General features: G+C 31.6%; 2 protein-coding genes across 4 annotated transcripts in view; one reads left to right on the top strand and one right to left on the bottom strand.

Moving 5' to 3' along the window:
* LOC134276598 (probable cytochrome P450 12a5, mitochondrial) overlaps window positions 1-22,035 on the bottom strand; it is a 75,070-nt gene extending 53,035 nt beyond the window's left edge. Inside the window, exons 1-11 of one of the 3 annotated variants that reach the window (XM_062758834.1) lie at window positions 21,951-22,035; window positions 20,859-20,900; window positions 20,319-20,452; window positions 19,775-20,006; window positions 17,725-17,903; window positions 17,400-17,589; window positions 16,321-16,501; window positions 15,881-16,044; window positions 15,426-15,507; window positions 14,845-15,063; window positions 14,200-14,580 (exon numbers count right to left, since the gene is read on the bottom strand). In XM_062758834.1, coding sequence (XP_062614818.1) covers window positions 14,452-14,580; window positions 14,845-15,063; window positions 15,426-15,507; window positions 15,881-16,044; window positions 16,321-16,501; window positions 17,400-17,589; window positions 17,725-17,903; window positions 19,775-20,006; window positions 20,319-20,452; window positions 20,859-20,878 — 1,530 coding nt within the window. In that variant the 5' untranslated portion in view covers window positions 20,879-20,900; window positions 21,951-22,035 and the 3' untranslated portion in view covers window positions 14,200-14,451. Of the gene's footprint in view, window positions 1-14,199; window positions 14,581-14,844; window positions 15,064-15,425; window positions 15,508-15,880; window positions 16,045-16,320; window positions 16,502-17,399; window positions 17,590-17,724; window positions 17,904-19,774; window positions 20,007-20,291; window positions 20,453-20,858; window positions 20,901-21,950 lie in introns of those variants that run through there. The other 2 variants (XM_062758832.1, XM_062758833.1) reach the window with 2 other exon arrangements.
* On the top strand, window positions 1,255-6,930 carry LOC134276602 (ficolin-1-like). The gene is made up of 4 exons (XM_062758838.1): window positions 1,255-1,395; window positions 5,704-5,800; window positions 5,981-6,145; window positions 6,625-6,930. Exons 1-4 carry the CDS (start codon window positions 1,369-1,371, stop codon window positions 6,867-6,869), a joined length of 534 nt encoding a protein of 177 aa, XP_062614822.1. The 5' UTR covers window positions 1,255-1,368; the 3' UTR covers window positions 6,870-6,930.
* Window positions 22,036-25,768: the final 3,733 nt, after the last annotated feature.

Below are 25,768 nucleotides of genomic sequence, written 5' to 3'. Positions count from 1 at the left end.
GGTGAGAGATTGCTTTAAAATCTGAGCTTCTCTTTTACGGAAGTCGTTGATAAGAAACACCAATAGGTCAGACTTTGTGGTACTAGTCAGGTGAAAAGATTTCATATGAAACATTAAACATCATTTAATCAATCAATTTTACGATGTTCTGTTAAATTTAAATCTGTCTGTGTTAATAACGATTAGCGTACATCATTTCTTACATAATGTATTTTGTTGGCATCTAAAAAGAATTGGGATGCTGTCAAACATAGTAATAATTGAAGAACTTTTTGATTTGAGAGTATTGAAATTGTCTACGAATCATATATTTATGAAGGCAATGACGGATTAATTTATCTGCTTGTTTCTATAAACATGCTGATTACTTAAACAATTAAGATATTCAAATCTAAAATCAATAGAGATGAACATTATAATGATCGAAAAATAATTTATCTTGTTTTCGTCTTTTATGAAACATCTTACATATAAATAGGTCTTGTGATGATGAAACACCAAAACACACGCACCTAATGTTATTTATTTTTAAAAATTAAAAAGTGGTTCTGCAAAACTTTGTAATATCAATCTAAATAATCGTAAAATTGTACATGTATTTTAAATGCAAATAATTGACAAAAATACCAATCTATTTGAAAGTACATGTGTATTTAAATACATGAAACGATATATCCCAGTAAACTTGAAAAAAAAAGTACCACAGACGCGGACACATCAGATTCATATTCGGATATTTTACTAAAAGAAGATGTTAATTGTAATCTAACAACAACACTTTATGATTAACATGACGACTTTAACGTTTCAATCCTTTACTTCTCCTATTTATGTAGCAATATTTACATTCCCAATGTCTTTGTTCGAGATAATATTAGAAATAGTCAATGTTCTTTATTTCTCCATCAATGTACTGCTTCATCGATAGGCGCGGTTAAAGAAATCACGTGCAGGGCGGGATAAATAGAGGCAAGAAGGGGGGTTCTAGCACGTGGATTGGCGGAATCAATACCATGTAAATATTAGGAATAACTGTCAGATTTTTCAATTTTTCATTAATAATAAATAACACCTACCCTGTCACTCTTGACATGACCATAAACAATGTAACTCCTATATTAAATCAGATTTATAAACTAGTTGATGCATGTGTATATTTATAATTCTCATCAAGACTTTCCAAAATGTAATCTTTTTAAGGTTTGTTAATATTAAGGCAGAAATATTCATTATTGATTTTTTCCTAACTTAATAGAAAAGGTATATAAAGACTGTTCCGATATTGTGAAAAGAGACCCAAGCAAGAAAGGACAAAATGGGGTGTATGTTATTTATCCAGACACCGGCCGGAGAGAGGTCTTCTGTGACATGACGACAGATGGAGGAGGGTGGACGGTGAGTAGTTTTCATTTTTGAATGATGACAGAATGTTAATTAGATTTAGCTCTTTCAACTTCAAATGTAGAAAATACGAGGGGTTAGCAAATAGTTCGTGGACATGCGTCATAAAATTAAAACCACATTAGGCACATCAATGAATTTTGAAATATCTAGTTAGCATCATCTTTTGTATCTAAAGAATAAACCATATATCATAAATTTTATTTTTTAATAAATTAGTAATGTTTTTGGCGCAACCTCGAACACGACTTTTTTGCGACCTATGTGTAACTGAGAAAAACTCTTTTGATAATCAATTGACATCCAAAAATCCTGTTAATTCAGGTATGTGTCGAGACACCATTGTTCCATAAAATATAAAATTTTCACTTCATTCTGGAAGTTCTATGAAATTTTATCATAAATTTTAAACAGAATGTCCAAACAAATGAGGCCTTGAAAATGACGTCAAAAGAGGGAGGGTTTTTTTTCCAACATTCTATAAAGTTTTGCCCCTGAAAACTGGTATAGAACTAAACTATGTTGAAACTGGCTACAGAGAAATGATATGCATCTAGAGTACTTGTCTTTTAATGTCAAAATAGATTCAGAGGGAAAAAGGATACACAGTTAATGTCGATTTGCACTCAAGGTGTGAAAAATCAATCACGTCAAAATGACGTTGATGCGTTGTAGATATTGAACTCCCAAAAGCAAAATATGCCGGCACAATCAAGCAAGGATCTCTCCCAATGTAATAATCCATTTGGAATATTATATTCGTTGAAGGCCACTGTAAATGATATTGTAAAGTCATATAAACAAGGCGGGTTTAAGTCCTTACTCAGCTCCAGGGAATCTCATCAAAAAGTGTATTAGGTAGAAGAAGCGGACATTGAAAAAACAAAGACGTTATCGGACGTCGGGTGATCATATAATGTAGTTTATATTTTATAATAATTTGGCCAATAATGAACCTATCAGGCTAAAATTTTCAACATTTCTTTATTTTTTGTTGGTTTATGTTCGATATAAATTTTGAAAGCACAAACTACAATGTACTAATTTTAAAGCCTTAGCACACGAATTTTCTGATAACCCCTCGTAAAAGAGATTCCGATGTTAGAAATTATCATAAAAACAATTTAAACCAAATTATTACCATGCTGTCATCATGTCGACAGATGCAGGAGAAGTTTTGAACTAATATCGACTACTAGATAAAATTTCCTTTTATTAGCTATTTCAACGTCAAATGTAGAAAATCTAAGACAGTTACAGATGTTAGAGCTTATCTTGAAAACAATTTTTAAACAAATTGATCATGATGTCATTACATCTCTTCCTGAGTGTGACGCATGAAAAATGCCTTAAAACGTTATAGCATCTAAATAAGAAAACTCAGTCGAAAGATCACCAATTTTCTTCCTAATAACATTTTCTAAACACGATGTTATGTTAGGATGATTTCTTATCACCCTAACATAAAACACAAAACATTGATGTAATCATCAATTGTCGCCCGGGAAATATATAAAGTAAACAATGAAATTTAAATAAGTCTTGATCAACAAACCGCTTCGATATGTGTAAAAAGGCATGCGTCTAATTGATGGGACGATAGTCGCAAATATTTTTAAAAAACTTGTAGTCGGATAAAAATCAATCAAAAACGATACAATTTTAAACTTGATCTATTCCTCAAGTAAATGTTGGCTGCATAAAATATAAATTGAAGTTAGACACATGTATCATATATTTTTAAAAATATATTAATTTTCAATTTTAGAATATAAAGCACGAACTGTGCAGAGAACGTTTTAATCCGAGAAGTAAAATTCGATGTTCTAAAAAAGGGACCTGTCGTTGTTTCGATAGAAAATGATAAGAAACTTTATATATTAAATATGAAAAACATATATATTTTTACAGAATCACTTTATGGAAGTAAATATAATATGTATCTCGTAATTTATAAAAGGAAAGAACATTCTGATTAACAATCTTTTCAATGTTTAGAAAACCTTTAATTCTACATAACTACTCCCACCCAAATCCCCATACACCACCACTTAAACTTGTATGTATAGACCAGCCCGGTCCTCCGGGCTGCAATAAAGGATGTTAAATTTTAGTCTGCAATTTAGAAGTGTTATTGTACTCGCGTGTAGATCTAGAGAAAAAGCAAAAGAACAACACACAAGTTTTTAATTCGGAATTGGTTTCTGATGCCTTTAACATAATGATAATGATAATTGCTTAAACAATTTTATATTACTCAAGTTGGTGTGTTCCCGTTTTGCACACATTTGGAAATTAGTTTAGAACAACAGGTGTGAAGTGTGTTTTGATAGCAATTATAGTCTGATTTCTGGTTTGGATTTACCTGGATTTACCTGTGATTACCTGTTTTAGCCTAATGTATTCTTAAGAGGTTTAATACAATTTTATAAGCATTTTATTAAAATTCTTTATATATTTATGGGAAAATATTTGATTTTATTGAATAAATTATTATTTGATTCATATTATTTATTATTAAGTCCAATTTCTTAAAAAAAAAAAGAATATGTACTTTTCAATCTTGATATAATTCTAAATGAATTCAAGATATAACATATAATAAAGAAAATAATGAATAAAAATTAATTTGAAAAGATGTTATAATAAGATCATCAGATAAATACATTAACTTTGTATTTATTCTCTTCTTTTTTCACTATCAGTTCATCTTTCACATACTTACTAAGCTAAGTATAGTATAGACTATAGCAATTAAGTAATCATCTCACCTGGTCAAATTCCCACTTTTCACACATTTTTTAATTACCTGTAATTAAATGTGTGCAAAACGGGAACAAACCCTCAAGTTTTTGTACACACTGCCTTATTTAAAAAAAATTCTACCTAAAATCTCTATAGATAATTAGGGAGAATGTAATATAATCATTATATAAAGGTTTATTATTTAAAAAAACAATATAAGAAATTAGTATAAAGCTAATAAATAGTCTATAATGCAAAAAAAAAAAAAAAAAAAAAAAAAACTACAAAACGTCGAGAATTGTAGCGGTTAAAGAGTCTAATTCGGGTGCGCATGACTTTGAAAAGTTTTTAATTTCATGCAGTCGGATGTGCGACAATACAGCTGTGCCAGATATTGTGATTTCAATACAAAATTGATATTATCAGTAACGCTTTTTTTGTCTGAAACGTGATTTTAGACAATTAATAGGAAAAAACGCTGAAATAACTCTAACGATGTCACAGTTTTCCGATTTTGTAAGCAATGCATGACGCTGAAGATAGACACATGACTCGCTTGTATGTTCGAGACGTTCATGGATATTAAGCTAAAAACTTATGACAGAACATCAAAAAAAATATACTAGTAATCTAAACATTAATATTTTTACCAAATAAATCCATCTGTGCCGATAATTCATCTGCACCGATATTCATTTATACCACAATATGGCATTTTTAGAGGCACCGGACATTGAAAAAATAAACTTTGTAATTAATTCCTAGACCAATCTCTTTGGTAGACTTTGTACAATAACCTTTCTCTACTTAACTGAAAAAGAAATATCTAGGGCAGAAATACAAAAAGAATATTGAAAAAATGTGATAATTTTGCAAAAAATTCCCAACGGGTTCAGTAGTAAAATTTGACAACTTTTCAGAAAGTTGAAACTTCAGAACAATAAAATACTTTTAAGAGTTCCTTGAAAATTTAAAACAATTTATCAAATAAATGATTTCGGTACCATGTTATGTTTGACTTGCAGTGCCAATATAATTCCTAAGTTGTGGCTCTATAGAAAAGACATATTTAATTGTTTTTTAAAAATAATACAAGGTATTTTTAATGCAACTACCAATTAACCATTACATGAAAGTAACATGAAAGTAACATGAAAGTGTGAAACAAATAATTTTCTTTGTTCCTTCATGCGTAAACTGCGGCAAGGGTCGAGGATATAATTGATTATGCAAGGTGAAGCCCTAATTAAGTGTTCTGAGTGTTAGAATTGAAAGACGGGGAACATTGTTTGATTAAAGTTTCAGTTAGAGATAATTTATATGTTTAGATTTCTGATTATGATATCATAGATCTTACTGTGTCGGCAAAAATTTTACTGTGTCGCATGCATAAAATTTGAATCGTTACTGTGTCGGAAGCTACACAGCAGAATAACCCATGGAGAACCCTGCTAGTAAAAATGTATTCACAAGCTCGTGCATTCCGACAGCCAACTCGTGCCAATATTCACAAATACATAAGTTAAATAACCTTATAATAAATAGCATTGTTTACAGATCATTCAGAAACGCCTGGATGGTGAAGTTGATTTTTATCGGACGTGGATAGAGTATAAAAATGGATTTGGGAATGCCTCTAAAAATTATTGGATAGGTATGTTTTTATGTAGAGATAATTCATTTGTATTGTATCTATTTACTAATAAGGATTTTTTTATATATCCTTTGCACTAATTGTCTGTTGATTTCACACTCATCAATTTCAATTTTTAATTACACGCTTTTGTTATTTATATTCTTATATTTTAGTGTTTGATTTGCATTATGTCAATAGGAAACGATGCGATTCATGCTTTAACTAAAAATGGGAACCAGACACTTCGGATTGAGCTTCAGCGTTTTAATGGTGAAAAGGCTTTTGCTCAATATTCCACGTTTTCCCTCGGAAGTGAGGACACTTTCTATAAACTTAATGTGTCTGGATATTCCGGAACAGCGGGTAACTAAATGCATATTTTTTTTCTTTTAAGATGTATTGAGTAAACTTAGTTTTACTTTGGATTCGACATATCAAGCCCATATAAGGAACATTTATTTAAAAAAAACTGTACCGGCTACAGCGGCCAAGTTGAAGAGTGTTTGATTTGTAGTCGGGGGGTACCGGGTACGAATCTCGTCTCCGAATCCATGTCAAATCAACACGTAATCATAGTTCGTGTCTGTTCCTTTGCCAAATATCGGGTACTGAAACATACCATTTCTCTTTATGATATCCGGCTTTAGACAAAAAGTACTTTTAAATTCATAAGAATTTAAAGTAATATGACAAAGAATTTTGATGAATATAGGAATAAGTATACATGTACATGTATGAATACATGTATGAATATTGCATGCAATGCAACTTATTCCTCAGATCAAAAATGAACATTAATACTTGCCATCTGTATATTAAAAAATCATATTATCCTGTTACAGGTAACAGTTTGGCTTATCACAATAACAAAAGATTTGCTACTAAGGACAGTGAAGTCGTCTATTCTGGACGATATTGTGCAAGGGGGCGTCATGGTGCTTGGTGGTACTATACTTGTAGTTACTCAAATCTAAACGGAAAATACGGAGACGTTGGAGAAAAGGGAACAGAATACATGGTATGGCATCACTGGACAGGAGGCGAATCACTTAAAGAGTCAACAATGATGATCAGAGAAACTCAATAATCCATCTATCTTACATCTCTATTACATTGTAATAGCTTTCCGCTGTACATGTCTTATTTATAACAAGAATATTTCACAAAATATGTATAATGTTTATCTCGTTGACATAATTTATTTGTCTCGTAAATTATTAGCAGTACTGGATTTCTTTTGAAATTCAATATTCACAATGTGTTTGCTGTCTTGCAGAACTTTTATAGTGCTTGGTAGAACATGACGAAGGAAGTTTAACCCGATGACTTTTATATTTTACTTATAGAAAATTGTGAAAATCACACCCAATAAAGATTTACAGATTAAAAACTCTTTCAAAATATCTGTTAGGTTGGTACTTAACATGTATTATAAACTTTAGAAAAATATACCATCCAAGCTGATGAATTTTGATGGAGAAAAGCAAAATGGTAAAAATCAGCTAATGTGATTTATCAAATTTTTTTTGTTATTTTGTTTTTCCTCACCTGGCTTGGCATTTTGTTATTTGGTGTTAATTTCGGTCACGTCAAATGTTTATTTTACGTTACAAAATTAATTTGAGGTTTCTTTTCTTTTATTTTTAATGATGAAAAATATAAACCTAGTACAATGTAATGTAGGCAAACATACAATGAAGTTCATTGAAAACACTAGCAATTAAATTCTCTTCCATTTTTCATGAATATTGCGTGAGGGAAATGTATGCATATTCCATATCATACCGTATAAGCAGAATTTTTAGCAAGGATTTAATTTTTACTTTATTGGCGAGGGTGCTGAGATCGCTAAAATTGCACATCTCTAAAAATAAATTGCGTTTTATTTGAAATAGCTTCTTCAGTGAGCATTTTAAATTCGCTAAAATTGAATCTCGCTTAAAATAAAAAAAACCCAGTTTTTAAGGATAAATCGCTAAATTTGCGTCGATCTCGCTAAAATCTCAACTTACACGGTATCAGTAAGTGCAAGTGCCTTTCCTTTGTTCAGTATACTACAAATAACGATATATCTTGCTGATTTAGCACTAAATTAAATTTCTTCGTTCAAAGTCCCTATTCCCCATCTTAAGTCTCAACCCTCACACAGACTATTACATTCTGGGTACTTTTTCTAACAGTAGATCTAAATATTTCAAATAATTCAGTCTTCAAAAAGAAGAAGAATCGATTCTGAGAATCGACTACTTCCTCTCCCTCACTTTTAGTTTTTAGTGAAAAGAATTCTCGATGACGTACAGTTTACAAAGGTTTTGTATTTATAAATATTTCAGTTTTCTCCTTCCCCTTTTTATATGCTTTGCAACGTACGTACCTACGTATGAAAGAACTTTATTCGGTAATAACCGATATTTGCCCACCAAACCATACTTTGATGGAGAAATATTTAATTATGTTCTTAAACAGGGGGGTATATGCTGACTTCAACGCACTAAATATTTTCATAAGTAATTACGTCATATGTACGAAATGACGACACAAACATGACGTAAATTTCAGTTTTTATGAAATCAATTCTACTGAAAAATGTACATATTTCGTCGATATTTTGAGTAAAAGTCACCGAGCGTATGTGTGTTCAGGCTCAATATTTTGATATAATGTGAAGAATGATAATATCAATGAAAATGTAAAAATTAAACCTGAACAAACTTGCGCTCTATAGATTTTAAAGCTAAAACTGTTGGAATTTTGTCCATTTTTTCCTCTTTCTGAAAAAGGATATAAAATCGGACTAGTTTGTGACGTCATAAAAACAAAAATTGTTAATAAACTACTTTGAAACAATAATATATGTTCTGTTAATTTATATTTCTCATACAATTTATTGAATTCAGCACATTTCAGGAAGTTTTCAAAATTTGACTTTTGTGGGGGGCAAATATATGCAATATACCGTATATAGTTCTTTACATGCTCCTTGCAGTTGTATATCTGTGTAATGGAAGCAAAGAATGTTTCAAAGAGCGTTTTATATTTGCTTTCATCAAAATTCAGAATTAAAAAAAATAATAAGGACTGAAGTTGAGGAATTTTGATGACAGTGCGGTCAGATCTGTATCAGATTTAAGGGAATATATAGAAGCATTATCCATTCCCTAAACTAGATTTTGTTTAAATAAACTGTTACTTTGTACTGTTACTTAAGTGGAAGGAATGAAGTGCACTGTTTGGGACCGCCAATGTCTGGGATATGCAAGCAGATCTAAACAGTTCATTGTAGTTTCCACTGGAAATAGCATCTTCCCATCGGAGACCTGATATTATATAAATGGTGCCTGTTTTGGAGGGTAACAGTCAGCCGACAATGGTTTTCCGAGGAGTGTCAATTTCAACCGTTACCCTCCAAAACAGGCACCATTTATTTTATTATACCGAATGTCTGCTTGATTTACTACGTCAGCAATACAAATCGTCGATCGCCTTTCGACGTTTAGAAAGCTTTCAAACTCCCCGCTACTTCGAAAAAGATTTACTGACCTCTTTATTGTTTATTTGATACTCTACGAGTCCTTTATCATCTAAAGTTTCGTTATTTCTGCACTCGCAAGCATGGTTCATCTCTTGTTTGTTGTTTTCAAGTAAGCTACATCGGACGCAAGCTTTTATTGACGTCAAGTTTATTTCGGTTCTTTCAAACGCGCAACTGACGTTTTGAGAATTCTACGGTGAACCGTACGCGCATACTTTCCATTACCATTTCCGTTGAGGCATTACCGTTGTGTTACCCGTTGTCAGGTGTGTTGCTAAGGCTGAGGGTAATAGAACAGATTGTTAACTGCGTCTAAACCAATCAGATTTTAGTATTTAACATGAAAGTATAATAATGTTAATAAGTCTACCGTAGCCCGGCTTATTATTATGCTGGAACTTACAGTGCCGGGGGAGGACAGAATCGTTGAAGCCCATATACGGAAAATGAAAAAAATGTCAGGATCTGGTGTCTGATTGTCAACAAAGGAGCTGGAGAGTGTGGTGTCTCCCAGTGGAAGTTAGATGATGTGATTTTGTGGGGCAAATTATGTGGAGGGCCTCGGGGATTATCCGTCTAACATGCACTAAGAGAAGACAACCCGCAGGACGATTGGGCAGATAGGCAGAAATGGATATGAAAGAAAAGAGAAGAACAGGGGAAAGTACAACATAAAGACCCTGTGTGTTTGCTTGTAAACATTACATGTGTTGCAGTGAAGGCGCAGAGCTGAATGGTTCCGGGCTGGGACTTGATCAGCCCAGTCGGCGTATACCTCTAGAGTTTGTAGTGGAGAGCGCCGGAACAACCATTAATGGAGGACCAAACAGAGGACATGGCCATGGCGCATCAAACACAATCAAGATGTATACGGGTATTACGTTACTATAAGTTTAATGAATTAAAAAATACATAATTTTTTGTAGATTGCAAAACCTTCTTTAAATGCAAATATTTATAATTTCAACAGAACTAATAAGTCCGTATGTAATTATATATAATAGTATATTTTGACGGATTAAAGAAAATGTAAAATAAATTATTTAAGAACTATATAACTTCTCTTTTTTTATGGACGTTCGATCCTGAGCCTTTGAGCGGATTTTGGGCCCGCCCTTTATTTTGAAATACCTTGTCAGATTTTAACATTTATGACCGTTTTTATTAGGAAGTACAATAACATAGTAATGCTTCATAGAAATAGAAAATAAACACCTATAAGATTAAAGGCATTGATGATGAGTGTACATGTATATGTAAATCAAAGCTAAAACAGAATACACAAGTAGAAGAAGTGGAATTGATTTCGCTCTCAGTGCAACTGAACCAAATTAAATTCATCTAATTCAAATATTTAAAAAAATCTGTAGGTCACAGATAAAATGAAACTGACAAAAGAATTGATTGTTTGTTTAAAAAAAAAAACGCCTCTTACGAGGCTTAATCCAAATATATTTCACATCTATTGTACTGAATCAGTAGCCCATCTTGCTGAACTATCACCGTTACACAAACGATGGATTTTAAAATGACATGCACAGTTAGATTTATTTTGGAAGATTATTTTTTCTAGCCTTTAGATCTTCTCTTCATTTTTGCAAAGATTTGTTTGTTTCTTTCAATTAAAATGCACACAAATATGGTTTGAAAATCATGGAGAGACGACCCAAAGATAGAAAAATTTTCAAACAACCTGTTTTAAAATGTATCATTTCGTACTAATTTTCTGATCTAGCCAATTTTCAAGTTATTTGATAGCTAATCAAAACTCACTTTCGGGAAAATATTTTCCTTTCCCATTTCACTGGAACCGAATTTGCCAATTTAAAGTGTCTTTTCTGTCCTGTTTTGCCCCGCAAGCTATGCTATAATTGTTTGTATTTTATTTCTACCATGCTTTTTGATGGAAAAATCATTAAGGTACAAGCAGAGGATTTATGAACCTCAATTGTAGTTAAGAAAAAGAAAGTGGCCGCACTAGATGGGCAGTCGGCAGGAATCACTGACACGAAACAATTCAGATTTAAATGCCCAAGCACCATGTAGTAATACATATCTTATACAATGAACCTAGAAACTTCACGAGAATGGATTTCTGCCTTATGTTTCTCGATTTGTAGGTAATTTGTTTTTCAATTAAAAGGTGTCATGAAAGATAAGTTATCTATGCTGCAGACATTCAGAAGAATGTGATAGAAGTCTAACTCAAACTTATTTTTGTGTTCAGTTTTTAAATGCACTGAAAATATTGAATGTAACAGTACGATCGAAGTTTCTCGTTTTTTTTAATACATTCAATATTTTTTCATCAGGTGTAACTTTGTATTTGCAAGTTCATGTATGTTTATCTCTATTTGGGAACGTTAGCACTATAATGAACAAAATATGAACGCATTGAAAAAAAAAAAACAATTAATGTAAAATAATTTATGAAACATAATTAGTAACTATATTCAAAGAGTATTTCTTTAAGTACCAAATTCAAACATTATAAGCAAAAAGATTTTTAAAAAAATAAAATATTAAAATCACTGTATTCGAACCTAAAATTCTGCTTCGATATAGCTTGAATCCAGCGACAAACCAATGTAGCTACCGCGGGACACTATACGTAGCTAGCATTTAAATCATTATTTAAAGCCAGAGCCTTATACATTGTATAATTGGACTTTGTCAATTTTCTACCAGAAAATAAATGGAAAAAATTTAGATTTTGTTATTTCTGGGTCGTCTCTCCATTTTTTAAACAACTGGAATAAATTTTACGGTTAAAAATACACCGATAACACATTTAAAATTCATGGAGAAAAGACCCAGAAACAACGAAATTAATGAAAAACGGCTATAAAAGAGTCGATTTTTGCATCATTTGACTCCTACGGCTATATTCAGGTGCATATTCAAATAAAATCAAACATATTTAACTGAATATTTGCCCATTTTACATTCACCTACAACACGTTCATTGGCTATGTTTTGAAAAAAATGTATAAATCAATGATATTTTTTAATTCTTTTTATGAGCCGCTTTTCCTGCCGAATTGCCATCTTAAGCGCCCACTTTCTTTAGCCTTTATTCCCATCTGTTTCAAAATTGCATTTCTGTGAATTTAATTCATGTAAGTGTAATCTTCCCAATAGATCAACAATTCACTAACTTTAAACCGATACTTTCTTGACCTTGCGCAATGTAGTTTAAGTGATTTGGTTTGTAGAGAAGAGGCCCATGGGCCACATCGCTCACCTGAGCACTGTTGCTAGTAAAAGTATAAATTGGTTTATTATTGAAAAGGTAAAATCCAAAAGTAGTCCCATGAACAATCATGGATTTTCTATCTTTGAGAAGATGATTTTTAAAGAATTTTCCTATATATTTCTATGTAAAACTTTGGTCGGCCATTTTGGCCCCGCCCTACCCCTGGGGGTCATGATTTGAACAAACTTGAATCTACACTACCTGAGAATGCTTCCATATAAGTATGATGAATTATGGCTTGGTCATTCTTGAGAAGAAGATTTTTAAAGAATTTTCCTATATATTTCTATGTAAAACTTTGGTCGGCCATTTTGGCCTCGCCCTACCCCCGGGGGTCATGATTTGAACAAACTTGAATCTACACTACCTGAGGATGCTTCCATATAAATATGATGAATTATGGCTTGGTCATTCTTGAGAAGATTTTTAAAGAATTTTCCTATATATTTCTATGTAAAACTTTGGTCGGCCATTTTGGCCTCGCCCTACCCCCTGGGGTCATGATGTGAAGAAACTTGAATCTACACTACCTGAGGATGCTTCCATATAAATATGATGAATTATGGCTTGGTCATTCTTGAGAAGAAGATTTTTAAAGAATTTTCCTATATATTTCTATGTAAAACTTTGGTCGGCCATTTTGGCCTCGCCCTACCCTCTGGGGTCATGATTTGAACAAACTTGAATCTACACTACCTGAGAATGCTTCCATATAAATATGATGAATTATGGCTTAGTCATTCTTGAGAAGAAGATTTTTAAAGAATTTTCCTATATATTTCTATGTAAAAATTTGGTCGGCCATTTTGGCTCCGCCCTACCCCCGGGGGTCATGATTTGAACAAACTTGAATCTACACTACCTGAGGATGCTTCCATATAAATATGATGAATTATGGCTTGGTCATTCTTGAGAAGAAGATTTTTAAAGAATTTTCCTATCTATTTTTATGTAAAACTTTGGTCGGCCATTTTGGCCTCGCCCTAACCCGGGGGGTCATGATTTGAAGAAACTTGAATCTACACTATCTGAGGATGCTTCCATATAAATATGATGAATTATGGCTTGGTCATTCTTGAGAAGAAGATTTTTAAAGAATTTTCCTATATATTTCTATGTAAAACTTTGGTCGGCCATTTTGGCCCCGCCCTACCCCCGGGGGTCATGATTTGAATAAACTTGAATCTACACTACCTGAGGATGATTCCCCATAAGTTTCATCTTTCCTGGCACAGTGGTTCTTGAGAAGAAGATTTTTAAAACATGCCACCAAATTTTCATTAATTCCCAATTATCTCCCCTTGAATGAGGGCGTGGCCCTTCATTTGAACAAACTTGAATCCCCTTCACCCAAGGATGCTTTGTGGCAATCTTTGTGGTTGAAATTGGCCCAGTGGTTCTTGAGAAGAAGTCGAAAATGTGAAAAGTTTACAGACAGACGGACAGACGGACAGACAGACGGACAGACGGACGCCGGACAAAATGTGATCAGAAAAGGTCACTTGAGCCTTCGGCTCAGGTGAGCTAATAAAAATGAAATGTTGCCTAAAGTTCTAAAATTTCGGTTTTTCATTAAAAAAGCCATTAATTTACAAGCAAAACAGAAAACAAGATAATTTCATTTTTATTAACATACATGTATATAAAGAAAAAAATTCTATGATTGGATTCTAATTATAGAGAAAATACAAACATACAAATGTCTTTAATACATCTAGAAATAGTTTGCGAATTGAGTAAAAAATATCCTTTATACAATTATCTAACAGGTTTTCAATTAAATTTAGAAAATGATAGAAGCGCTGAGGTGTGATTAATTAACCTAATTTAACAAGGGAATGAGAGAGAGAGAGAGAGAGAGGTTGTGGGAAGAAGAGGGGATTAAATCTTATTGTCTCTGGGTTTGACCATTATTGGTACAACATGCTTTGGCGTTGCAAATGTGCGGTATGTATACTCCATAACTAAATCAGTACCCGGCACAAGTGAGACTTCTAAACGTTGGAAAATCTAGAAAGCAAAAAAAAAAAAAAAAAAAAGGAAAAATAAATAAACATAAACTGCTGCTTCATGCATTTAATATTTCAATGTATAATATTAATCAATCAAAGTTTATTTTTAAGGGGTGCGGACGAATTAGCTAAATTACATTGTAGATCACACTTATTTGAATGTCAAATTTGATATATAATAAAATTTCTTAAAATACGTTTATTAAATATAGAAGCACATTAATTTTATTGGTGTTTGTTAGGTTAAAGGTTCGCTAAATACCTTTGCAATGAGTACATGAATTTCATTTTCTGCAAATCGTTGCCCAATACATTTTCTGGGACCAAATCCAAACGGTAAGGTGGCAAATGGATTGGTGTTTTTGTATTCCTCCGTGAGAGTGTTGTCATCTCGGACAAATCTTTCTGGGAGGAATATCTCGGGACTTTTGAAAAAACGGGGATCCTCACACATATTTTGGAAACAAATTGCAATCTCAGTCTACAAAACCACAAAAGGAACTTAATTTTATATAAAAACACTATGAAAAAAAGTTGCTCTTTTGATATCTCATTTTTTACATAATTTAATCCAAATGAAGAATATTTGTATCTCCGCATTCCTGGGAAGTTTATTCTTCATTCTGGTCACGTCTGGTTAAGTATCAAGCAATAAATTTTTAGGCTTTATTATATACAATTGATTTGCAAAAGGTCGACACAAATACTGTTTCATTCATTTCATTGTTAGTATCTGTAATGAGAACATTCGATGTCCTTAAGAACAAGATCAATAAATTGTATTGTAAAGAAAATAACATAAAGCCAAAAATATCATAACATAAGAAGATAAATAAACCTTACCCCAGCTGGAACATGATATCCACCGACCACTACGTCTTTTTCGAAACGCCGATACGAACCCGGGGATGTTGGTGCATAGATCCTTCGAGAAAATGAATAACAAATAAGTATATATTATTTGCTATATTGCATCTCCTAATGCCATTTTTTAAAATTGACAAAGAGTTGGTGGCAAATTGTTTGTTGTTTAATTAAAGTCTTAATACTTTGAATATTTATATTACTTTTTTTGGTTTTCATAATCAATTTTTAAAAATAAATAATAAAATATGATCAGATGTATACATGTATAAAGTAAGATCGAGAAAGAAAAATAAATATATTAAAACCGTTTACCAGTTTACCAAAACAAATGAAAATACGATGCAAATGATTATAAGAAATAGAAAGGTAATTATACCGATTTTTATCGAAACAGTCATTTCATAGTAGTGACTTATGAAGAGTAAAGCTACCTCATAGTTTCCCTGACGCATGCCTTCAGGTATGGCAGCTTTGCCAAACTTTCCTTGGTGATATCATTTTGGCCACACACAGAAATTATTTCGTTACGAAGTTTCTCTTGTTTCTCAGGATTTTTTGCCAGTTCAAACAACAGAAAAGTTAAGGTATTTGAAGTCTAAAATAAAGTGATAATTTTCTTAATCATATATCGAAAGTAAGTTTCCATAATACATGTACTAAGATAGAAACAAAATACTTTTATACATTGATTTGTTTATGCACAAAATATACTTTGAACCAAAGACTGTTTTCATATTGAAAGAACAAGACTGTTTTCGTATTGAAAAAACTGGACTGTTTTGATAGTTTTTAGATGACCATAAAAATAAATGAGACAGCTATCATTTTAATCATAACTGAAGAAAATTCTTTCGTTTATCTAAATACTTACCGACTCTACACCAGCAATTAACAAATCCATGATTGTTCTGTCCACCATTTTTGGCGTCATCTTTGGGTGACACAATAATGCGTACATAAGATTTGGTTCTTGGAGATAATCCTCGAGCTTCCCTTCCAGTTTGGCATTTTCAAGTTTTTCTGAAGCACTTTTAATCTCAGTTTGACAAATGCTGAAATCATATAGACACTTTATATTTTTTCTTATAGCATTTGAGCCATGCAAGTTACTTGTTGTATTTTATGTATATGGATCAACGATGATATAATAAATGTGAAATAATTAATCCATATATAAACGTGAAGTTTTAAGACCAAAAAAATTGACACAGCAGTACAGACCACATAGCGTGAAACCATACTCAATACCTACCCACTCTGCTTAAACTACAGGACAAATGCTGTGAATATAATTTACAAAGATGCATGAATGTATCTATGCACATCATGTGGCATGAATATTTGCAAGATATTTAACATATATATTATATCATATACTTAGTACATTGTATTGCTCCTTGATAATCTAAAGACGAAACATGATGATGTTTTATTTTTCAACTTCTTTGCAACTCTTTTTTTTAAATTTAAGTCAAGAACAGAAAAATAAAAAAGAACTACATTTAAGGACAGATGATACAAACAAAAAATGGATGCCTGGATTGGTATGTATTTTTTGGCCTAATTTCATTGTAAATGAATAATAAATTTCTAGAATGTAAAGAAATTGTAAACCTTCTGTGATGTTCAAAAGTCTACCCTTCTGAAACCATCCCTATTAATCTGTACAAATATTTATCACTTTAAATTCCATTTTTGTCGAAATTTGAGTAAAAAATTAAAAACTACGCGGTGAAAGTTATTCATTTTATTTATTTAAAATGACCCATGTTGTTATTTTCAAATTCTTTGACAAAAGTTTGTATCATCTGTCCTTAAGTTAAAAAAAAAATTTACTTTCAGTTGGAAATTAAACGTTATCATTTCATAGTTTCTCGATGCATACCTACATATAATTATGACTAAAAAGAATATCCAGGTTTTTATAAATGTGCTTTAGCATATTCTTACCCATGGATATGATCAGCTCCTTGTTTAAATTTTCTGTATAGTGGTGTGTTGAAAAAGCGATAGGGTTTAAAACCCATGCCCTTTAGATCCTTGTCTATGGCATCAAATAAGTCTTCTAGGAGGTTTATATCAATGACAGGTTTGTTCTTAAGACACCCAAGACGTCTGTTGAAGCAAAGCATGCCTACGCCTGCAAAAAAACTACTTTTCAGCACACCATATATGTAAACCCTAACAAGCAGAGAATTCAGATTTCAAATTGATAAATACGTATTCATGAACAATGCCAATATTTTCATACAGATAGGATATATTTATTACATACTCTCTGTAGCATAGTTAACAAGAGCAGACCGAAGGTCTTCAATTTTCCCGCCATTTTGGTATTTTTCAACAAAGTCTTCTGCCACTTTGGACAAGGTTCCAACATATGCAGAGACAGCTACTGGTCTTAATATTAATTCCTGTGACGGTTTCCGAAGCTTAGCCCATTCTTCACCATTTCTAAGAAAAAAAATATTTTGTTGACAGATATAAGCGTTTTGTAATTTCTGTGCAAGATAAACTGACCGTACGTAGTTGCAGTTGCTTTAATTTTGTTTGAATTTTTTTTTATTAAAGTAAGAGTTTGGCTTAATATTTTACTTGATTTATGTTTACAATATTCCAAAAATGTTTTTTTTTGTTCCAGGTAAAAAACATAATTCTCAAATACATGTTTCGAGTATTCAGGCAGCTATGTCTATCTTCATAACATTAATGCACATATCCAAAGCAAACAATAAGTTAAACAATATATTTACATGTAGTTTGATTAAAACTTGATGAGTAATTTAAAGAGGAGTTTTTTAAAAATTCCTTTTTTTGTTCTTCAAATAAAAAAAAATTCAGCAATATATTTCTTGGGTATCTAATCCATTGCTTTAAATACCTTCTACGCAAAAAAAATATTCATTAATATATGTGATAAAACAACGAATGTATTATTAGTGGAGTATATAAAGCTATTCATCTATTTAAATTACAGTCTGTCTAAAGTTAGAGCCTACTATTTAACTTTGTTGTACACCGATGTGAAATAGCAAGGTCTTGCTTTAGTCAGACTCTTTCATAAGCATACGAATTTATTTACGTCACTCACAATCGGCGAACGTCAGCCGATTCAGTTATCTGTATTAAGATGAAAGGGAAGTGTTAAGGAGGAAAGCCAAATCAAATTTTTATTTTATAGATCTCTAATGAAACATATGGATATAGCAAACATTATTCAATATCAAAAGTCCATAAAACAATACAAAAGAAGAGCAGAGCAAACACGGACCTTCAAAACATCAGACGTAAGATCAGGTGCCATGAAAGAATGAGCATCCCCTGCTAACCGGTCAGACCAACCGTGTGCTCCCTTTTAAACAACGGTTTCAGAATTGGAAGACCAATATTAGCTCTCAAGTATTATACCTTCCCCATTTGAAAAGCGGGAGGGAATATAGTAATCGGTATGTCCGCCCATCTCTCTGTACGTCCGTCCGTCTAGCTGTACATCCGTCCGTCTGTCTGTTACGCTTTGTGGTACTTATCTCCAATCCGCAACTCCTCTCATACCACTGTAAATTTAATGATACTTTCACAGATTCTTTATTACAAACGCCATTGTGTACCTCCTATTTAAGTTTTTGATCTGACACTTATTTCGGGTCTCCAAGAGCAAAACAGGGACTTTGGGAGGTGGGGATATCATTTAGTGAGCTTGATGCTCACAGAACCTCTAGTTTAATACGAGTCTTTTGAATTTTTTAAAGGAAAATGAAAAAAAAATTATTTGGATATAATGTGATTTACGGTTTAATATTTGTTGTAAAAAATTTCAAAATATGAATGCCTGGTAAAATATTTAAAGAAATGCTGGATAGACTTTTTTAAAGTAAAAAAAATATTTATAAGAATAAACACATTATTTGTGAATATTTTCCTTGAAAAGTACGAAAAAATCATATATAGTAATTAAGAGCTAATATCGTCTTTTCAGTGCTAAAACCATAACTTAATAGGGATGTCTTTAAGATCTATGAAAAAAAATATTTATAAGAATAAACACATTATTTGTGAATATTTTCTTTGAAAAATACGAAAAAATCATATATAATAATTAAGAGCTAATATCGTCTTTTCAGTGCTAAAACCTTAACTTAATAGGGATGTCTTTAAGATCTATGAAAAAAATTAGTTTTGGCATTCTTCTTTAGCCACACAGATCTCCTCGGATGGTTCTTATCTCGCGCATTTGTATATGGAGCTTAGCATAATCAGCCTAAGATTGCCGATTGAACTTTAACTATGGAAGCACGGAATCGTCCGAGATTTGCCGATAGACTCACAATGTTGCCAGACTTTGGCTGAAGTCTTCCTTGTCGTTGTATATTCTGAGAATGTCAACAGGTGGACGGAAGGGATTCTTTGCTTGTATTTCGAGAACCTCTTTGCCAAGATCAGGGTGATAAATGAATACTCCCCATTTGTTATGAGTGGTTCTTATCCTCACGATGTCTCCAAACCTTTTATGTAGAGCGGTCGTAAAATCTCTCAAATCAAATGGATACATAGAACATCCTAAAGGTACACAAAGAGAGAACGAATACACACATTTTCCTTTATACACAGTTCCAAAAAAGAGTCCCGAATGTACGTTAGTAAAAAAAAAAATCCAAAAACTCTTTTTAAAGTGTTTTGATCGTTACAAGTGGTTTACTTGTGATCTAGATCTTAAGTATATTATGTCTTTATATATATGAAACATAAAAATTGATACTTAAGAAAAGAGAGCAAAGATGAAAAAAATTCATTTTAAGAGTTCTTTGTTATAAGCATAAGAGAAATACGCACAGTTTTACCTACCCATTGATTTCAGAAGAAACATATTACCAATTGAATATGGTAATGCAAATTTTCCAGTAGCACCTGGAATTTCTTGAAATGGTTTAACATCCGGAGATTCGTAAGAGAAGGCAGTGGCTGATCTTGAGGAAAACTGCCGCAGATATAAACGCTTAGAAAACCTAAGGTGAACAAGTATTTAATACTTACTTCATAAAAAGTAACTGAGAAAAGGCACATGCAATGATTTATAGTAAACGTGGATTTTAAGAGCAAACATGCTTACAAACGCTGACTTCGATCAATTTCTTCTCCTGACTTCGGATTATTCAATAGTTCATCATAAATCAAAAAAGTCCCTGGCAATTCGTTATAAGCAAGATTTATTTAATTTTGCTTATCATAATTATTTTTCCTGGTTTACATAAATATCTGAATTTTAACAAAAAAAAGTTCAGTTACAGAGATATCTGGAAGAAATAGTCTCATTGAATTTATCTTAATATCCATTAGTTAAAAAAAGTTGTACATTTCATGAATTTAATCATATTTTATTATATTTTTTCTTACTTAAATACATAGTCTTACCTCTTACATATAGCATTCATAATGAATATTTTATTTCAGCATCTGAAATAAAAAAAACTAAAATATACTGAAAACATGGAAAATATATACTGAAGCTATTCTTTGATTATGTTCACATGAACTTCATTTTCTCAATCGTATTTCAAACGAACAAGTTACATGCAATTATATACAAAGAATAAATAGGACATCATGTTGTTAAATGTTTCTAGATATTTATGGACCGAATAAAGAGTTTTGTTTTCATTACGGTTTGCCAAAGGTCAACATGTGCAAAAATTTATTTGTACGATAGCTTTAAAGCTATGCTGTTTATAAAGTTAATACTTTTACAGTTTATACATATATCATTGATTTGCAGATATAAAGTATCAATTAATAAAAAGTAATGAAACATACATATTTATCAAATTAAAAAAAATCCATATATTAAAAAAATCAACTTAATTAATTCTGTACTTATAGTGATTGCCATCATTATAGAAACATAAATTATGTTTACCATTTAAAAAGGGATAATTGGACTTAGATAGTCTTTGGAAAGTTGTTTTCCCTGTTTATTTTGCCCAAATGTTCCGATATTTGAAACCGAAAGTACAATGCAAAATGACTAATTTTATACGGGTCTTGTCTTTTTACATGTTATGCTTTCAAAAACAGCCTTTCAGACCATTCACGTCCAACTTGCCCTTCACTGATAAACATATTATTTCTGCAATTATGGTTCTCACTAAAACTACAGAAATAAGCAGGTGCATTTGTTTAGAAAAGGAACATCTTCAATGTATTCAGTTTTACACAGTAAATTTTTTTTAACTAATCATTTCCCTTTGACACTTTTTTATCTGTTAATCAATGATATGTTTGTAAACTGTAATTACTTTATATTTCCCAAAGATATGGAGCTTAATTGTTAAAATAAATTTTTGGACATCTTCAACTTCGCAAAACCTTAATGTGTTTTCGTACAGAACAAACACTTGAAAGGTAAACAATAACATTCATACGTATAACGCATATACCTGAGTGAATTCAAAATTATTTAATAATTTAACCTATGAAAAAAAAATTATTCACATCTAAAAACCTTACCTTTCCAACTAAAATCAACCTCTTTACAAGACAATAAATAAATGAGGTCGAGCAAAATTTATGGTCCTCTTTCGTAACTCCTTTTGCTTTTCTGCTCCGTTTCGTAGCTCAATTAAATCATAAGGCGATACGTTTTTGCCAGAATTCTTTCAATTGGAAAATTTACAACCGACCCACAAAAGTAAGAAAAACACACACGTACACAAAAACATTCTTAACTTCTTGGAACATTTTAGATATTTTTAGTAAGATATGTTGGCTTTAGAATAATATATTAAGGAAGAATGATGTATTTTCCTTCAACTATTATATAGAAAATCCAAGAGTAGCTTCTTGCAACGTACGATTTTAAATTTGTTTTTTATAATAGTGTTGCGTGTGTGTTTCATATGTTGAATGTCTCTGGTTTTATTTTTTAAATATTGGTTTTTATGTCATAGACATTTGCTTTTTCAATAAAAAACATTTATCGTGGTACTAAATATCAATAATATTAATTAATATTAAAGGAATGCTGCAGTTCTTCATTGAACATATTTTGAAATCTTTAGAGACCGCGTCTTTCATGATCCATAAACTCTTGGAATTCTGGTGGGTACTAATTTTGCTCTTACATTAATCGATCTGTTTTTGTATTAATATTCTAGGAAGAAGAAATTATTTAAAAACTGAAGCATTAGAAGGAAATACCTCGAAAATGAGAAATATTGACATTTTCTCAGTTAACAAGATCGAGTTTCTTCCTTTCATATATGTCGCCTCGATATCTCCCAGTAAACTTGAAATATCAAGAACACCCTAGAATCTGCTTTATGTATATCAATTTTCCTAACGACTAAGAACGATAAGGGCCAAAGAACAACTAAAAACAAACAAGATGGTTTTATATTTTCCATCGTCAATTTTCATTATTTATGAATTTTCCGCTATCAACAAAAGACAGTATGTATGTCTCCCAACTTATTCGCTACTAAAGAGCAACTCCGGAAAAAGATAAGTTTTTAAAAAGTTCCAGGAAACTGACAGATTCTTTTATGTTACAGAGATTTCAACCACCTTGTTTAAAGCTCAAAGTAGAATTTTTAAAACTTCGATGGTCATTATAATGCATAAATTGGTTTGGTGTGGTTAGGCAATTTGATAAAAAGAATTGAAACAATAGAATTTCGTTTTATGTGTTTGTTTTTAAACAAAGCAAACTCTGTATAATATCATATTGCTGGTAAAATAACAGTAGGTATATACTTAACGACGTTCGATCCTGATATTTAAAGTCTTAAATTTTTTTTGCCAAGTATATTTTTAGTTTCTACATGCATAGCTTAATTAAAATTCAAATCAAAAAATGGGGGTAAATGCGCTTCTTTTGGCGCTACAGAACATTAAATATGACCTTATTGCACTGAAATTTGTGTATTAGTGAAAAATTAATATTTTACGTTTTCTCTCCAATATTTTTATCCAATTATAGCATGAAACAAAATGAACTCTTAAGTTGTTTTAAAAAAGACACTTAAAAATTGTGACTAAGAAAAAGTTTCAAATTCCTTCGCATAATCAATTATTTGACCTTTCTGCACTAATAAAAAGTTATTTTTCTGGCATTGAAAATTTAATTAACAAGAAAATTATTTTAAAGTCTTAAACCTTTTCTGATTTGAGGCAAATAGGTCAAATTTATCTTGAATATTTAGAAAAGAGCATCAAAACTTGGGGTATATGATGTAAATTTTCAGATATTACTAAAAAAGTGTCAATTTTTAGCTCAATTTTTTCCTGGATTTTCAGAATATATTTACTATATTTGTCACTCTTTGTTGATAGAATTCATAAGAAATAATTGAATAGATATTTCAGAACCAGCATAACACATTTCACTGCAAAAAACAGCTTTGTGTGCAACCAGGATGGAAAGATAGGAATCGAAAATTAACAGTACTGTTATAGTTCAAAATGGAAAAACTGATCATTTTCGTCTAAAAAACCTTCCGCCACAAAATATAGTCCCTAGCTTAGTTCTACTTGAATGGAATTTAATCGCGGTTTTTTCATTGCATATAGTTAAATTTGCACTGTAGAATTCAGATTTAATGTAAGAACTTATAAATGATGCAAAATTTTATAAATAAAGGACCTGACCAAAATACTCTCAAAATATCAGGATCGAACGTCCTTAAGAAATAAAGTCTGCGTTTTCGTGAATGTTGCAGAATAACCTGCGAAGTCGAGAAATGTTGTTTGAAAGATAAAAGACGAGGCGTTAGCCGAGGCTTTTATATTTCAAACAACATTTCGAGACCGGAAAGTTTATTCTGCATCATTCAGGACATCAAGGACTTTATTTCTATTCTACCATGTGTACTATAATCGCTAATTTACGGATAATCGTTTCCTCTATAGAGAAACGAATTAGGTCACAATGTCTCGAATACGCTGTTCAATTTAACACCAGAGGTAAAATTTGTTTGCTTACCTGTGTTTAGAATGCAGACAATTTGAGCTTTCGTTACATTAAAAATAGCCTTTTTAAATTACAAATTTGTTCGTAATATGTATTTATCAGTTAAAATGAAATCATGTTCCTGTTTTACTGCTAAAATCACGTTGTTTAATGTGTAGGGAAGTCAATGGGAAGTCAATGGAATAGCCCCGTTTAGCTATAAAAACCCGACATTCATCAGCAACTCCTTATTTACAAGTATGAACATATTCCGCTATCACCTGCATACGTATAATGTGTACGTCTCCCAACTTATTCGATACTAAAGAGCATCCTCAGAGTGCGAATATTTATAAGCAGAGATAGGCTACTGATAGATACATTAATGTTTCAGGGATTTTTACAACCTCCTTTAAACTTAAACTTAGAATTTTAAAAATTCTATGGTCGCTATAATGTCATCATCTACATCATATTTTGGCTGCAAGTTTTCATACTAATTGTAAGGCCTTTTTTTATACTAAATTCGACAACGGAATATTCACCCCACCTGATTAAAAGAACTCTTGTTGGGTATGACTAATCAAAAAGGGATGCTTAATTCTCCTAGGCACCAGATTACAGTTCTGAAATTTCTGGAGGGTCCTGTTTAATGCTTTGTTCACAGATTTGAGTAGTTTGCAGACTTCTCTGAGATCGATAACAGTTTGTTTAATATTCATTGTGTTTTTTTCGGTTGCTGACGTCTTCAAATATGGTACTTTAAGATACCTTAAATGTCCAATAATGTATTTTTTACAATTAACGAGTGATGCCAAGTCCCCAGTACATGGGCCACTTTTATCAAAACCGCACTTTTCCATCATATGTCGGCAATATATGTTTACTGGGTTTAGGGCTGTAGGTCCGGGCTAAATATGTAATTTTTACTAGAAAATAATGCTTTGGTTTTTTTTTCTACATTTGTTTGAAAAAAAATACGAAGAATGATAAAACATATTCTAAAAAAATACTCAATACTTTCTGTGATACAAATTATACATGTTCCGATCATTTCTCGTTCTTTATGTCAAGGGAGGTAACTCAAAAAAGTCTTTTCTATACGCTTCCTTTAGTAAATTCTGTAATTTATCATGACTATCCCAGCAATTTTATTTTCTTATTTTTCTTATTAAATATTTTTCTCAAAATATTGCCATTGATTTTCCCCTAGAATAAATTGTATTAGAAATCATTTACATTTTTAAAAGAACCGTTATATAGCAGTCTTAGAAAGTGAAAAAAACTCGGTTTAAGCCCAACAGAACCGTTTATCATGAAATTCACCCTAAATCTAAAAAATGGGATTATTTTCTCTTTTAGTGTTGAGTATTTTTAA

This window comes from Saccostrea cucullata, unplaced genomic scaffold (genome assembly GCF_032062105.1).
Source record: "Saccostrea cucullata isolate Sc308-1 unplaced genomic scaffold, CSIRO_AGI_Scuc_v1 ctg3707, whole genome shotgun sequence".
Classification (NCBI taxonomy): Eukaryota; Metazoa; Mollusca; class Bivalvia; order Ostreida; family Ostreidae; genus Saccostrea; species Saccostrea cuccullata.
Note: the sequence above shows the minus strand (reverse complement) of the source record. Positions and strands in the feature narration are given on the sequence as shown.

What these genes read in the sequence shown, in the direction of transcription:
- LOC134276602 (XM_062758838.1), top strand. Translation starts at nt 1,369, where the DNA reads ATGACGACAGATGGAGGAGGGTGGACG. An exon ending in CTCTAAAAATTATTGGATAG is followed by an intron (nt 5,801 to 5,980) that starts GTATGTTTTTAT and finishes TTATGTCAATAG; the next exon opens with GAAACGATGCGATTCATGCT. An exon ending in TGGATATTCCGGAACAGCGG is followed by an intron (nt 6,146 to 6,624) that starts GTAACTAAATGC and finishes ATCCTGTTACAG; the next exon opens with GTAACAGTTTGGCTTATCAC.